General features: G+C 41.8%; 1 protein-coding gene across 1 annotated transcript; it reads left to right on the top strand.

Annotated features, from left to right (window-relative positions):
- Nucleotides 1–664: 664 nt before the first annotated feature.
- Nucleotides 665–1,118, top strand: LOC116890019 (60S ribosomal protein L30-like). The gene has a single exon (XM_032890800.1). It carries the CDS (start codon nt 728–730, stop codon nt 1,073–1,075), a length of 348 nt encoding a protein of 115 aa, XP_032746691.1. The 5' UTR covers nt 665–727; the 3' UTR covers nt 1,076–1,118.
- The last annotated feature ends 13,134 nt before the right edge of the window (nt 1,119–14,252 follow it).

The raw sequence follows: 14,252 nt of genomic DNA, 5'->3' as shown, positions 1-14,252 counted from the left end.
CCACGGCAACTCTTTTATAGGAGAACATTTGGTCAGGGCTGGCTTACAGTTCAGAGGTTTAGTCCATTATTGTCATGGCAAAGAGCATGGCATCATGCAGAGAGGAGTGGTGCTGGAGAGGTAGCTGAGGGTCTACATCCGGGTCTGCAGGCAGCAGGAAGTGGACGTCACACTGGGCATGCCTTGAGTGTCTGAGACCTCAAAGCCCGCCCACAGTGACACACTTCCCCAGCAGTACACAGGGCCACACCTCTCAACAGTACAACTTTTTGAGCCTATGGGCGGGAGGGGGCAGGGGAGCATTTTCTTTCTTTCTTTCTTTTTCTTAATTTATTTATTTATTATATATAAGTACACTGTAGCTGTCTTCAGACACACCAGAAGAGGGCATCAGATCTCATTACAGATGGTTGTGAGCCACCATGTGGTTGCTGGGACTTGAATTTAGGACCTCTGGAAGAGCAGTCAGTGCTCTTAACCACTGAACCATCTCTCCAGCCCAGCATTTTCATTCATATATATATATATATATATATATATATATATATATATATATATATATCTCAACATATACCCACTGTAAATATTCTTTCTCCATGACAAACCTTTCTTTATAACTATATACTATGTCATAACAATCATTAAAAGATTGATCTCCCTTTCTCGCTCCCCGGCCATCTTGACGTCTGATCTTGGTTGGGGCTTGTCCCGCACCTAAGGCAAGAAGATGGTGGCTGCAAAGAAGACGAAAAAGTCTCTGGAGTCAATCAACTCTAGGCTCCAACTTGTTATGAAAAGTGGAAAGTACGTGCTGGGGTACAAACAGACTCTGAAGATGATCAGACAAGGCAAAGCGAAATTGGTTATCCTCGCCAACAACTGTCCATCTTTGAGGAAATCTGAAATAGAATACTATGCCATGTTGGCTAAAACTGGTGTCCATCACTACAGTGGCAATAACATTGAATTGGGCACAGCGTGTGGAAAATACTACAGAGTATGCACACTGGCTATCATTGATCCAGGTGATTCTGATATTATTAGAAGCACGCCAGAACAGACTGGTGAGAAGTAAACAAGAAAGTTTTCCTTTAATAAAGCTTTGCCAGAGCTCCTTTAAAAAAAAAAAAAATTGATCTCTTTTCCCACAGTATGACATTTACTTTTATAATTACTATACTAGTTAATATGCCTGGTATAAAATGATCTAAAATATCTGCTTAATAAATATTTTTCTGTTTACTTATGCCATGTCTCCTTGCAGAAAGAAATGAGTATGACTCATAGAAATCCATGCAGCATGATTTTACAACCTGAAAGGAGATATAACCAGTAAGTGTAGCGTACTGAATGACCACAGATATTTCAGTTTGAGTGTGAAATGTCCCCTCAGGACTTGTGTTTACATTTGCTCGTGCTGTTTGTGTGTGTGTGTGTGTGTGTGTGTGTGTGTGTGTGTGTGTGTGTGTGTGGTGTAACTTTTGGGACGTGAGGCCTGGCAGCCAGAGGTGAGTCACAAGGACAGGCATTAGAAGGCTATGTCTTCATGGCCTGTTTTCAGCCTGCTTGGTCTGGTTTCAAATCTGGTGGTCACAATGGTGGTCAGATGGCTCACCTGTTACACCTGTCAACACAGCTGCTCTCTTCCTTCTCTCCATGCCAGACCATGTGGTCTGAAACCCTAAGTCTGAATACATTTTTCTTCCCTTAATATGCTTTCCCGAATATTTTGACACAGTGAAGAGGAAACTGACTGATACAGATAAACATCTGAAGAACATAATTCAGGCTTAAAAACTGTGGAGGGGAAGCTGGGTGTGGTGGGGCATTCCTTTAATGCCAGTACTCAAGAGAGACCAGAGGCAGGCAGATCTCTGAGTCTGAGGCCAGCCTGGCCTGCAGAGAGAGTTCCAGGACAGTCAGGGACACACAGAGAAAGCCTGACTCAGAAGGAGAAAGAGAGAGAGAGAGAGAGAGAAGGAGAGAGAGAGAGAGAGAGAGAGAGAGAGAGAGAGAGAACGAGAGAGAGAGAATGAGAGAGAGAGAGAGAGAGAGAGAGAGAGAGAGAGAGAGAAAGAGAGAGAGAGAGAACAGGGAGAGCATGAGAGCCACAGTATTCTAATTTTAAATTCAGTCAAGAAAAAAATTGAAACTTCAAAAAAATATCTCCTTGAAACTTTAAGTCTATGTTTTATGTGAAATATAAGGATAGTTGTTTAAATTTTGAAATACTGGAAGGAATAAAGAATATTCTTTAATCCCTATACTTATCTGTCACCAGTATGCACAGTTCCAAAACCACCAGTGTTTTAATCAAGTGATCATGCAGTTGAACTCTACGGCTGGCAAGAGGGATCGAGCTCTTCTCCTCCCGTGACAAAAGCTGCTGGCCAACACAGACAGTCTAGCCAGAGACAGGAAGTGGGCACATTCTGACCTGGGGCACATCTCTTCCGTGCTCCAGAGTCTTCTAGACCCGTGGTTCTTAACCTATGGGTCGTGACCCCTTTAGGAATCACATATCAGCTATCCTGCATATCAGATACTTACATTACAATCCGTAACAGTAGCAAAGTTACAGACAGGAAGCAGCAACAATTGTATGGTCAGGGCTCACCACAACCCCAGGGGTTTCAGCATCAGGGAGGTTGAGAACCACTGCTTTAGACGTTCAGGGGCAACTCAAAAGGGAAAAGAAGCAACTAAGAACAAACGGCTGAGAAGGACGGGAAAGAATAGAGAGTATGAATGTATCTGGAAAAGCAGTGCAGGGACGCTGCAGCGGTTACATCCAAAGAAGCGCGGGCCACCTGGTAGTCAGGGCAAACAGACATATGCGGAATGAACGGTGTGGTGTGCAAGAATCCTGTGAGATAATGAAAAGAGAGCGAAGACTGTCATCTGCCATCACACTTTCAGAGCTTTGAGGAGAATTTACCTTCTCAGAATACTGGGGACACTTCCCTTGGAAATAAAGCTGCAGAGAGGCTGTGTCTCTTCTGCCATCTCTTAGTTCCTCTTCATTCAAGTCTCACACAGCGTCCTTGTCCTCTTCCTCTTCCACATTTTGTTAAGTGACTTTCTCTTAAATGCCTGTCCCTGTTCGTTTTACCTGGGTCATTTCATTATTTCTTACTGATCCTAAGATGTCAAGTTGGTCAAATTGCTTTTACAACTCTCCCTGAATGTTGAGTCTTATTCTCTCTCTCTCTCTCTCTCTCTCTCTCTCTCTCTCTCTCTCTCTCTCTCTCTCTCACACACACACACACACACACACACACACACACACACACACACACACAGGCTAAATATCTCTTCTCATGTTATGATGACATCTTGGGCATATTTCATCCTAACATTTGAAGAAGATGTGTGAAGAATTAGTTTGTGAATGAAGTCGCAGGTTATCAAGTGATGACACCATACTCTTCTGGTTATAGGATCCCAGTTCATTGAAGTGGAGAGGAAGGAAACCAACAGCAAAAGCAGATGAGACAAAAGCAGAAACAGACACCAGCCATGACCTAGTCCATCTAGGGTCGGAGGCACCACACACACCCGGCCTGCTCCCACTGTCACACTTCTGTCTTAAGAAAGACCGTTTAAGGGGGTTGGGGATTTAGCTCAGTGGTAGAGCGCTTGCCTAAGAAGCGCAAGGCCCTGGGTTCGGTCCCCAGCTCCAAAAAAAAAAAAAAAAAAGAACCAAAAAAAAAAAAAAAAAAGAAAGACCGTTTAAGGCGTTCCGCCTCCAGCATGTTAGTTTCCTGTTCCTGTCTTAGTCTCTGGATGGTAGGTTCCGCCAAGAGGTAAAGAAAAGAAAATCAGTAAGGAGCACCAAAGAACCACTAATAATGAGAGAAGAATTTAGGAAAAGTACAATTTAAAAATTAGTATTATCGTTAATAACCTCTTATTTATGCAGATCATGGTAAATCAGTTCTCAACCTGTGGGTCTCAGGCCCTTTAGGGACATATGTCAGACATCCTGCTTATTAGGTGTTTACATTACGACTCATAACAGCAACACAATTACAGTTATGAAGTAGCATGAAATAATCTTATGCTTGTCAGTCACCCCAACATGAGGAGCTGTATTAAAGGGCCAAAGGATTAGGAAAGTTGGGACCCCTGGTCTAAGGTAAATACTTTAATGAATTAACATGCTTTTGCTTTTATCATGAAATATGGATATCGTATTATTAATTCCTTTATTATATTTCCTAGAGAATGTGGCCTTGGACTGTCAAAAGATAAATTGATAGGTTATGTTTTATAACAATAGTTGTTATGATAGCCTTGGGAACTAATTTAGCTTTCATCATGAGAATTAGTAACAGAACATCAAAGAAAAATGTCATTTTGTACATTTCTAAAAATATAAAATTTATTCACCTCTTTTTGAGCCTTGATTTAATCAACTTAAAATACTTGTTGTTGTTGCTCTGTGCGTACGTTGCGGTGGGGGGCAGGGCACAATGGTTTGGATGAGAAGTCAAATGACAGCTTTGTGAAGCTGGTTCTCCCACCTTTACATGGATTCCAGGTCACCAGGCCTGCATGGCAAGCACTTTTATCCACTCAACTATCACACCAGCCTTTAAATTGGAGCAAACATAGAATAAAATAATGACTTATTTATTTATTTATTTATTTATTTATTTATTATTTTTACAAAGTGAAAGTTTCGAATGAACTGTTTTGTACCGTCTTTTAGCTGTGGGGATTTTCTTGTTTATAAATATATTTTTGCAGGCTGGTAAAATGGCTCAGTGGGTAAGGGTGCTTGCCACCAAGTTTGATGAACTGAGTTCAGTCCCTGGAACCCTTGTGGTTTAAAAGGAGAGAACTCACACCTCCAAGTTATCTTCTGACCTCCACATGCTTGCCAAGGCATGTGCATGAGTGTAATCTCTGTCTGTCTGTCTGTCTGTCTGTCTGTCATTGTCTCTCTCTCTCTCTCCCTCTCTCTCTCTCCCCCCTTCTCCTGCTCCCTCTCCCCACTGTATGTCTTTCTCTCCCTCTCATACACATAGTAAACAAATTAGTAAATATAAAATCTTAAAATATATATATTTACAATAGATATAATTTATATATATATTCAAAAACAGCACAGATAACTTACATTCAATCATTACATCTACTCTAGTTGATAAAAGGAAAATACAAGAAATGTAAGATCTTACAAAACACAGTCTTAAATAAACTAAGATATTTTTTAAAGTTTTGGTGGTAAAATTAGAGGTAAATTGTTTCACTTTTAGAGATTTCATTAAAATCTATAAATGACTTATCAAAAGCAACAGCAAGCTGATAGCACCTGAAATGTACTTTGCTTATTAACCCAAGACAGCCAACAGAAAGAACATTTAAGTCTAGCGAAGAGAAGCAAAACTGCAAACACAAATACTGCCTCTGTTTCATCCTTTGAGACAAGGTATCTCTGTGCAGCCCAGGCTGATCTCAAACTGTGAGCCTCTTGCCTCGGCCTCTAACTTCTGGGATTACAAACTTGCAGCATCCTGCCTGCCTAGTCAGGCTTTGTTCATTAGCAGAAGACAGCCAGGGGCTTGTGAGAACAAGGGTAACTAATAGTGGTTAAAAGTATACACCTAATTTCATCCTCCTGTCGGACAGGCAACTGATTGCAATGAAGTTTTTCTGTTGGTGATGGGCACGGATTTTGTTTGTGAACAGTCTTATGTATCCCAACCTGGCTGCTACCTTGCTGTACAGTCAAGTCTGACCTTGAACTCCTGACTCCATCCACCCCACCTCCTTAGTCATGGTAATAATACGAGTGTATGCTACCATTCCTGGCAGGTGGTGCCTTATAGTCTCAACATTCAGAGAGGGCTTGAGGTAGGAAGATCTCTTGAGTCCAGGAGTTTAAGTCACCCTGGATGAAAACAAAACCGAACGCAATAGAGCTTGGCACTCTTGAACCTCGTAACTGTCTACATCCCAGCCATCATCTACAGATACAGTAACATTTCCAAGACACAGATTTCATGCTTCTCTGTGGTTCAGCTCAAACAGAAATGATGGAACCCTATTCAAGGCAGAAGCAGGGGCTCTGTGAGTCCTGAAGGAAACTTGAGTTCTGCTGGGCCTAGTCCAGGAACTACTCATCTCATCATTCAGGATCTGTGGTGCCTATGTTCACTCACAGCCTGGCAGTGTGGCCTCTGGTGCTTCCCAGATTCATACAGTTTGCCAGAAATCCAAAGCCTGCCCTCTGCCACATGTAGGCAAACCTCTGCGGTGATATACATTCCAGAGATGTTTTTATCCAAGATTAAAATTCTATTTATTTAAAGTAGCTATTTACTGATGACATTTAAAAATCATCGATGCATAAATATGCTAGTATATTCTCCTGTTATTTAAAGAGAGAAAATTACATGTAAAAATTGAGCTTTAAAAGTCCACTAAGTTAATAGGAAAAAAAATAGCTTATTTTTACCACCAAAGCTTAGTGTTATGCCTAATGCAAGAAAAACTAACATGTGATACTAAATTTCCTTAAAAGGTAAAATATTATTTTGCTAGGAAACAAACTATTATTAAATTTTAGAAAAATAAATAAAATGTAGTTGAGAATGATATTATAGCTTCTTCCTTTGAAAGTACAAAACAGGTAAACTGTTTATATTTTCTTTTAAGCCATTTCCTCTTTGTAAGTCCCTTGACACTAGAAGTCATATCTTTCTCATTTTTATGCATTATGCAATCACTGGATCATAGTAAGTGTTTTCTGGATGGATAGAGAAGTGACCAGGATAAAGGGATGGATGGAGGGATGGATAAATACATGGACGGATGGATGGATGGATGAATAGAGGGATGGATGGATGATAAATGGGTGGGTAAATGGGTGGGTAAATGGATGGATGGATATATAGATGGATGGATAGATAAATGGATGGATGATGAATAAATGAAGATGGATGAATGAATAAATGAAGATGATGGATGGATAGATGAATAAATGAAGATGGATGAATGGATGGATGAATAAGTGAAGATGGGTGGATGGATGGATGGATGGATGATAAATGGGTGGGTAAATGGATGGATATATAGATGGATGGATAGATAAATGGATGGATGAATAAATGAAGATGGATGATAAATGAATAAGTGAAGATGATGGATGGATGGATGAATAAATGAAGATGATGGATGGATGGATGAATAAATGAAGATGATGAATGGATGGATGAATAAGTGAAGATGATGGATGGATGGATGAATAAGTGAAGATGATGAATGGATGGATGAATAAGTGAAGATGATGGATGGATGAATAAATGAAGATGATGAATGGATGGATGAATAAGTGAAGATGGGTGGATGGATGGATGGATGAATGGATGATAAATTGGTGGGTAAATGGATGGATATATAGATGGATGGATAGATAAATGGATGGATGAATAAATGAAGATGGATGATGAATGAATAAGTGAAGATGATGGATGGATGGATGAATAAGTGAAGATGATGAATGGATGGATGAATAAGTGAAGATGATGGATGGATGGATGAATAAATGAAGATGGATGAATGGATGGATGGATGAAGAGTGAAGATGGGTGGATGGATGGATGGATGGATGGATGTGATAGATGAAGAGGATACAAGGGCTAGATGGATAAAGTAATGGAATACGCATGTAGCTAAAAGAGATGTATGTCTTATGGCATAAATAGGAGTGATGAAGGGATGATTAGATGGAATGGATGGCTGAAGAACTGAGAAACTTTGAGCAAGGTGAGTCACAGCAACTGATACCAAGATGTGTTTGATAACATGTGTGTACCGCTCACTTGTAGACGCCAAGTGTGTGATGCATGGCAAAGTCCACAGCGGTGGAGCAGAGCAATTTATAAACACAATAATGCAATATAGTGAGCCCCAGATTAGAGATAAATACCGAGCTCTGTGGGCACAGAGAAGGCTAGAGAAAGCATGAAGAAGATGCAACAATTCCTCTGGATCCTAGCAAAGATGCCTTGCAACATTCTGACTGGAGACACTACATACCCACTGTGCTGGTTCACTAGGAAGTCGGAACACAGATGAAGAGAATAGAGAAAATGGAGACTCACAGGATAATGCAGCAGCATTGCCAAAGTGTGTGTAGAAACCCACATGACACAGCCTAGAAACTGCACGTGACTTGGTGTGTCCTGAATCCATATAGAAAAGCCCCTGAGAGGCTGACTTTGGTGTTACAGATTTCTTTTTCTCTTGGGACCTAATTCAGTGCATCTCCAGTTCTTGCCAATATATACAACATCCAGTCTTTACAGCTTCACGAGGTGACTTGATTTAGATGTGGATGAAGGCTGACCGAATGTCACACTAACATTGGAATTTTACAGAGAAGTATATATAATTGCATTATAGTGATTATGGGCTGTTAATATAAAAACAATAGCCAGGAATTTTATACAAGCTATTCTACTTTTGATCAATGATGAAAATCAGGCTTAATAACAGTGGAAAGAACTATGCTTGGGAAAAAAATGTTCTTAGACTTAACGTTTTAACGTGCACCGTTACAATTTTTGCACTTGCACCCCCTTATTCAAACTGCTAATGAATTATAATAATAATAATAATGAAAATGTTCAGCAATTTCCTTTCAAGTTTTGGAATATTTGCATATATTTAATATGAGATCACAAGCATGACACCCAAGCCTAAATACAAAACTCATTTATATTCCATATTCTCTATCTGCACGGACGGTGAAGGAAATTTTATATAGTACTGAGGAAGTGCTTGTGTTTAAATTGTAGCCAATCACATAAGGCCTGACTTGGAAATTTCTATGGTGTCTTTCAGATTTTTTAAATCACAGGTATTCAACTTGTACTTTAACATCCAATAGTATTTACTAACCTAAAAAACCTCTATCTACATTTGAAACAGAAATTTAAAGATGGAAAATCTATTAACAGGGAACCATGTGGGGCAAGGCAGTGGAAGCTGGATTAGCCAATCCTGAAAGAAAAGTGGAGCATAGTTAACATCAGAAGCTGGAAACACAAGGTGAAGTTGTTTTGCTAATCACCAAGAATACAGGATGAGGAAGTCAGCAGACATATTGAGTTTCCCATTCATTAAAAAAAAAAAAAAAAAAAAAAAGGTTTGGAAGCTAGGTGTCTTAGTCAGGGTTTCTATTCCTGCACAAACATCATGACCAAGAAGCAAGTTGGGGAGGAAAGGGTTTATTCAGCTTAAACTTCCACATTGCTGTTCATTTCCCAAGGAAGGAAGTCAGGACTGGGACTCAAGCAGGTCAGGAAGCAGGAGCTGATGCAGAGGCCATGGAGGGATGTTACTCACTGGCTTGCTTCCCCTGATTTGCTCAGCTTGCTTTCTTATAGAACCCAGGACTACCAGCCCAGGGATGGCACCACCCACAATGGGCTGGGTCCTCCCCCTTGATCACTAATTGAGAAAATGCCTTACAGCTGGGTCTCATGGAGGCATTTCCTCAACTGAGGCTCCTTTCTCTGTGATAACTGCAGCTTGTGTCAAGGTGACACAGAACCAGCCAATACAGGTGGGAAAGTGAAGAGGTAAACTTTGCCCACCAATAAGTTACTGAGGTGGACAGATTCTCGATCAATCTATAGAGACAACGTTCTGACACACTCCAACTAACACGTCGCATAAATTCTTTCTTATCTGCTCCTGAGGTCTAGCTCTGGGAAGTGGTCACAGTCTTAGTTCTGTCCTGACAGGCCCCCAGGGCAGGTGGTTATGGAGGTTACACTGGGCCTTCTTCCTGCGATGCTTTTCTCCTGGTAGATGGCCTAGTGCCTACGTGTCCTACCTGTGACCAGCCACCCTTCCCAGGGGAAGCTTATTTATACTGGCAGACACACTTGTAACTCTTGTCTGACCTAATTAGCACCTTCCGGCCAAGACAGCTACTCTCTAAAAGAGCCTAGGGGAGTAAGCAGTTAGGACCAGTGTGCTGGTCAGGTGAGACACTGGAGGCAGAAATGCTTCTGTAACTTACAGATCCAGGGAGGAAGAAGACATTGTTCTAGGTGGTGGTCCTCTGAGCAAGAGGCCTATATCTCCATCAGATCATCTGCACCTGATGGCTTGAGGCCATCAGCAGTGACCTTGGTGACTGTTGACACAATCCTTCATAGAAGAAGAGGATAGCAAAGGCCACTGGACTCTAAGATTCCGGTCTCCCCTCCCAGCCATGCATTTGCACTGATCGTACCCAGCCTTGGAATCTTGAGGTCTCCAAAGCTGTTAACAGGAAGGAGGAAGAGTAACTGAAGAGAGGCTTTTCCTCTAGGCTGGGTGAAGACTTTCCAGTGCTACTGTTTGGGGGTAACTCATGCTCCTGCCAGTAACCCCTTGCCCGTGCTCTGTAAGTAAACCTAATAAACTCACCATTTCCCCAGGGTACTGTAGTTTGGTCTGTTATTGGGACCTTATAAGGACAGGGATGACTTTGATATGTGTCTCCAGGGAAAGAATTCTCACGAGGTACCATGTTTGGTAGAGCCTACAGAAAGAGGGGAGCCAGATGGACATGAGCACAGATGGAAAGCAAGATACATACATACATACATACATACATACATACATACATAATACATACATAATACATACATACATACATAATACATACATACATACATACATACATAATACATACATACATACATACATAATACATACATACATACATACATACATACATACACGACCCTTTATTGGGGCTCAGGATGTTAGTTAAGTAGGTTTCCTACAGGAAATGCTAGCTGGCGGATCTATAGCAAGAAAACATGAGCTCTGTGGGCCCACACAGTGAGTGATGTGGTCACTGTGGCTTATCTACACAGTCCAGGAAGCAGATGGAGGTCAGTGGAGTAGGTCAACGAACTTGTATCTAGCTGCTTCACAAGGGCGTGTTTACCAGAAGAAAGGTATAGAAGATGGAGATTTGAACTGGCCACATTGAGGTATTGGGGAAATGGGCGAACTGGAGATCCTAACTAAGCCGAGCATTCTCAGAATGGATGCACGGCAACATCAAATCATAGGAACTCATTGCATATACTTAAGCAGCAGCTTAGGGGAAAGAAGAAGGAATGAAGCAAAGCACACACACTCAAATGCATACAACACACATAAACACATACACACACACATACACACACTCAAATGCATGCAACACAAACACACACACATAACACACTCGAATGCATGCAACACACACATACACACACACATACACACATACACTCAAATGCATGCAACACAAACACACACACACACATACACTCAAATGCATACAACACACATAAACACATACACACACACTCAAATGCATGCAACACACACATACACACACACACTCAAATGCATGCAACACAACACACACACACACACACACATACACACACTTGAATGCATGCAACACACACACATACACACACACTCAAATGCATGCAACACAACACACACACACACATACACTCAAATGCATACAACACACATAAACACATACACACACACTCAAATGCATGCAACACAAACACACATACACACACACTCAAATGCATGCAACACAAACATACACACATACACACACACAGAAACACATACACTCAAATGCATGCAACACACACACACATACACACACATACACATACACACACACACTCCTTGGCTGAAGGATTTTTATATGGTGACGGCATTCTAAAAGCAAATGCTTCAAGACTCCATGTCATCTAAGCACAGAGTCCCTTGCTGTTACTTCCACTGAAGTATCAGTTAAAGCAAGTTGCAAGTCGGCCCCAGATTCAAAGATGTGGAGAAAGAGTCACTGTCTTAATACAAAAAGCTGCAAAGTCACAGTAGCAAAATAAATTCCTATATAATTCCAAAATAAATGAATTCCTATAAATATGCCTTTCTCTAAGACCTGAGAATAAAGACTCCTCCATACAAGGGGCTACTCAATATATTTATGATGGGATGTTAGAAGCAGATTGGACCACTGAGAGCTTAAATACAAAAAAGAATTGGAGATATTTTTAGACCAACTGAAATTCTTTTCATTCTCCAAAATATTACCAAATCTGAAACAGTCTAGGATTAGAAAACAGGTCAACTGTGTTTAAGAATCAAACCCACTTCCCTGACATTTATTTTCTTTGCCTGAAATGCTTTTCTGAAACTCCTTCAGGCTGTTGACTTCTTCACAGAGGGATCGGATCAGCTTTTGCCTTCTGAAGAAAACCTCCCCTGGCCACCTAAATGGAAGTTATAATCTCCCACAAGCCATCACATGCTCTTCGTGGAAATATCACCACCTGCACACTAGCATCTGTCCACTTGTTTGTGGTTCCAATGCTACTGTGTAAGCTTCCCAGAGTTTCAGATTCCATTCATTTGCTTAACACAGCTCTATCAGCTACAGCTCGGTGCTTGAAAAGGTAGGAAGGGGACCCACAGATCCATGGTGCCCTCGGCCTCGATCAGAGAAGCTTCTATGTGCAGTGAGCAGTGGTTACCACAGAGATCGTAACTCGGGGATAATTGATTATGGAATACTCAGCCAATATCGCCCTCTCCAAGGCTCAGAGACCATCACAGAAAAGGGAGCAGAAAAAATATATAAGAGCCCAAAGAAAGGCAGGAGTGCTGTGGGATGCTTCTGTGCACGGCATGGTAGCTGCTCTCTTGAACTCTTAAGGGCCATTGGTTACCTGAACAAGACCTGCACACGACTGGGTTCATCAACGTCCCATCGTGGAAGGGAGAGGGTGTCATTAATCTCACCAATCTCTGATGGTGTACAGGCGGTTAATGGCTGCTGAGTGAGGAAGAAGTGTTTTCTTCAGTGATATAGCCACTGGTGAGTTGCTCACGTTCTGTAAAGAGCGCTTCACCCATGCTCATGTGAATAACCCCAATTAAACCCTTTGGCTCTCAGAAAAGAAAAAAAAGAGCGAGGTGAATTATTTTAATATTAACCTGTATTAATAACCTGGGCTTGTTCAATCTTAATCTCTGCTGTAAAACCCAAAGTAGGTGATGTCATCCTCTTATCCCCAAACTCAGAGCTTACCAAGCATTTCCTGTACAAACATGTCTGACAGAACGCCCTCATGTTACAGACTCCGATTAGAACACTTCTGGTTCACCTCACTTCCCTTCACTTGCAGCAGCATCTTTCTTTTCACTGCAGCGGCAGCTGGAGTCCCGAGGGGATGCCGATTGTTGGCTTGAGCACTGCTCTGTCAAGGACCCCACTTCCTCAGAGCCGTGGGAATGGCAAGGCACTCCCCCTGGTACTTCCTCTGTACAAGGGTAGCCTGAGACACTACCCCTATTGAGACTAGCTAACAGTCTCCTGGGCTGACTTTCTAAGCTGCTGGAGCATCTCCATTAGAGCACATGGCCCACTCAGACCTAGCTTTTCTGTGGGTCACTCATTACCTTATCCAGTCAGTTCCATCCCAAAGCCATGCAGGTCACTGAGAGTCCCTTTGCTTATTAAGAGAATCAAAGAAGATTGTTTGCATGAAGCAACTCCAGTACTTGGACTAGCATAGCTACTCAAGAAATAGCATTTATTGTCCACAATTCAGTTGTGAGCGATCGGGCTTACACCTAACTCAGGCCTGGTTATTATTCATCGAGTTTTGCCTTCTCGACCCCAGCTCCCTATCTCTGAAGGACCCTCCAGCTCCTCGGGTGGGTCCAAAAAAACCTGATTCCTGTCGCTTATGAATGTCTAATGTCCAAGTCAGCAACCCATTATTCTCAGAGTATAACATATAGTATCAAATAAAATGTTGTTTTTGTGATAGTCTTTTGAGTTCTAAACTGCTGAGCAATAGGCCAACTTTCTGAGTCTTCTGTCATCCTAGGTCCCCCTCTTCCCTTCTCCACAAACCCCAAAGCTCAGCGTCTCCTTCACTGAGCTTCCATTGCTCACCCAGGTAGAGACCGCCCACTCTCTTCTCTCCTTACAATTCCATTAGAGCAGTAACTGCTCTTAGTCAGGCTTTGTACCACCCACGCTTCCTCAACGGTGTCGTGGAGACCACCCACAACTCTTCAGCAGTCTTATGAAGACCACCCACGCCTCCTCGGCAGTGTTTGAAGACCTCCCCTCTCTCCTCAGCCATTCTATCATTTTTACTCTTCAAAATGAGACCCGGCTTCTGGTCCCATCTCACAATCACCACATG

The sequence above is a fragment of the Rattus rattus genome, chromosome 1 (genome assembly GCF_011064425.1).
Source record: "Rattus rattus isolate New Zealand chromosome 1, Rrattus_CSIRO_v1, whole genome shotgun sequence".
In the NCBI taxonomy this organism is placed as follows: domain Eukaryota; kingdom Metazoa; phylum Chordata; class Mammalia; order Rodentia; family Muridae; genus Rattus; species Rattus rattus.
Note: the sequence above shows the minus strand (reverse complement) of the source record. Positions and strands in the feature narration are given on the sequence as shown.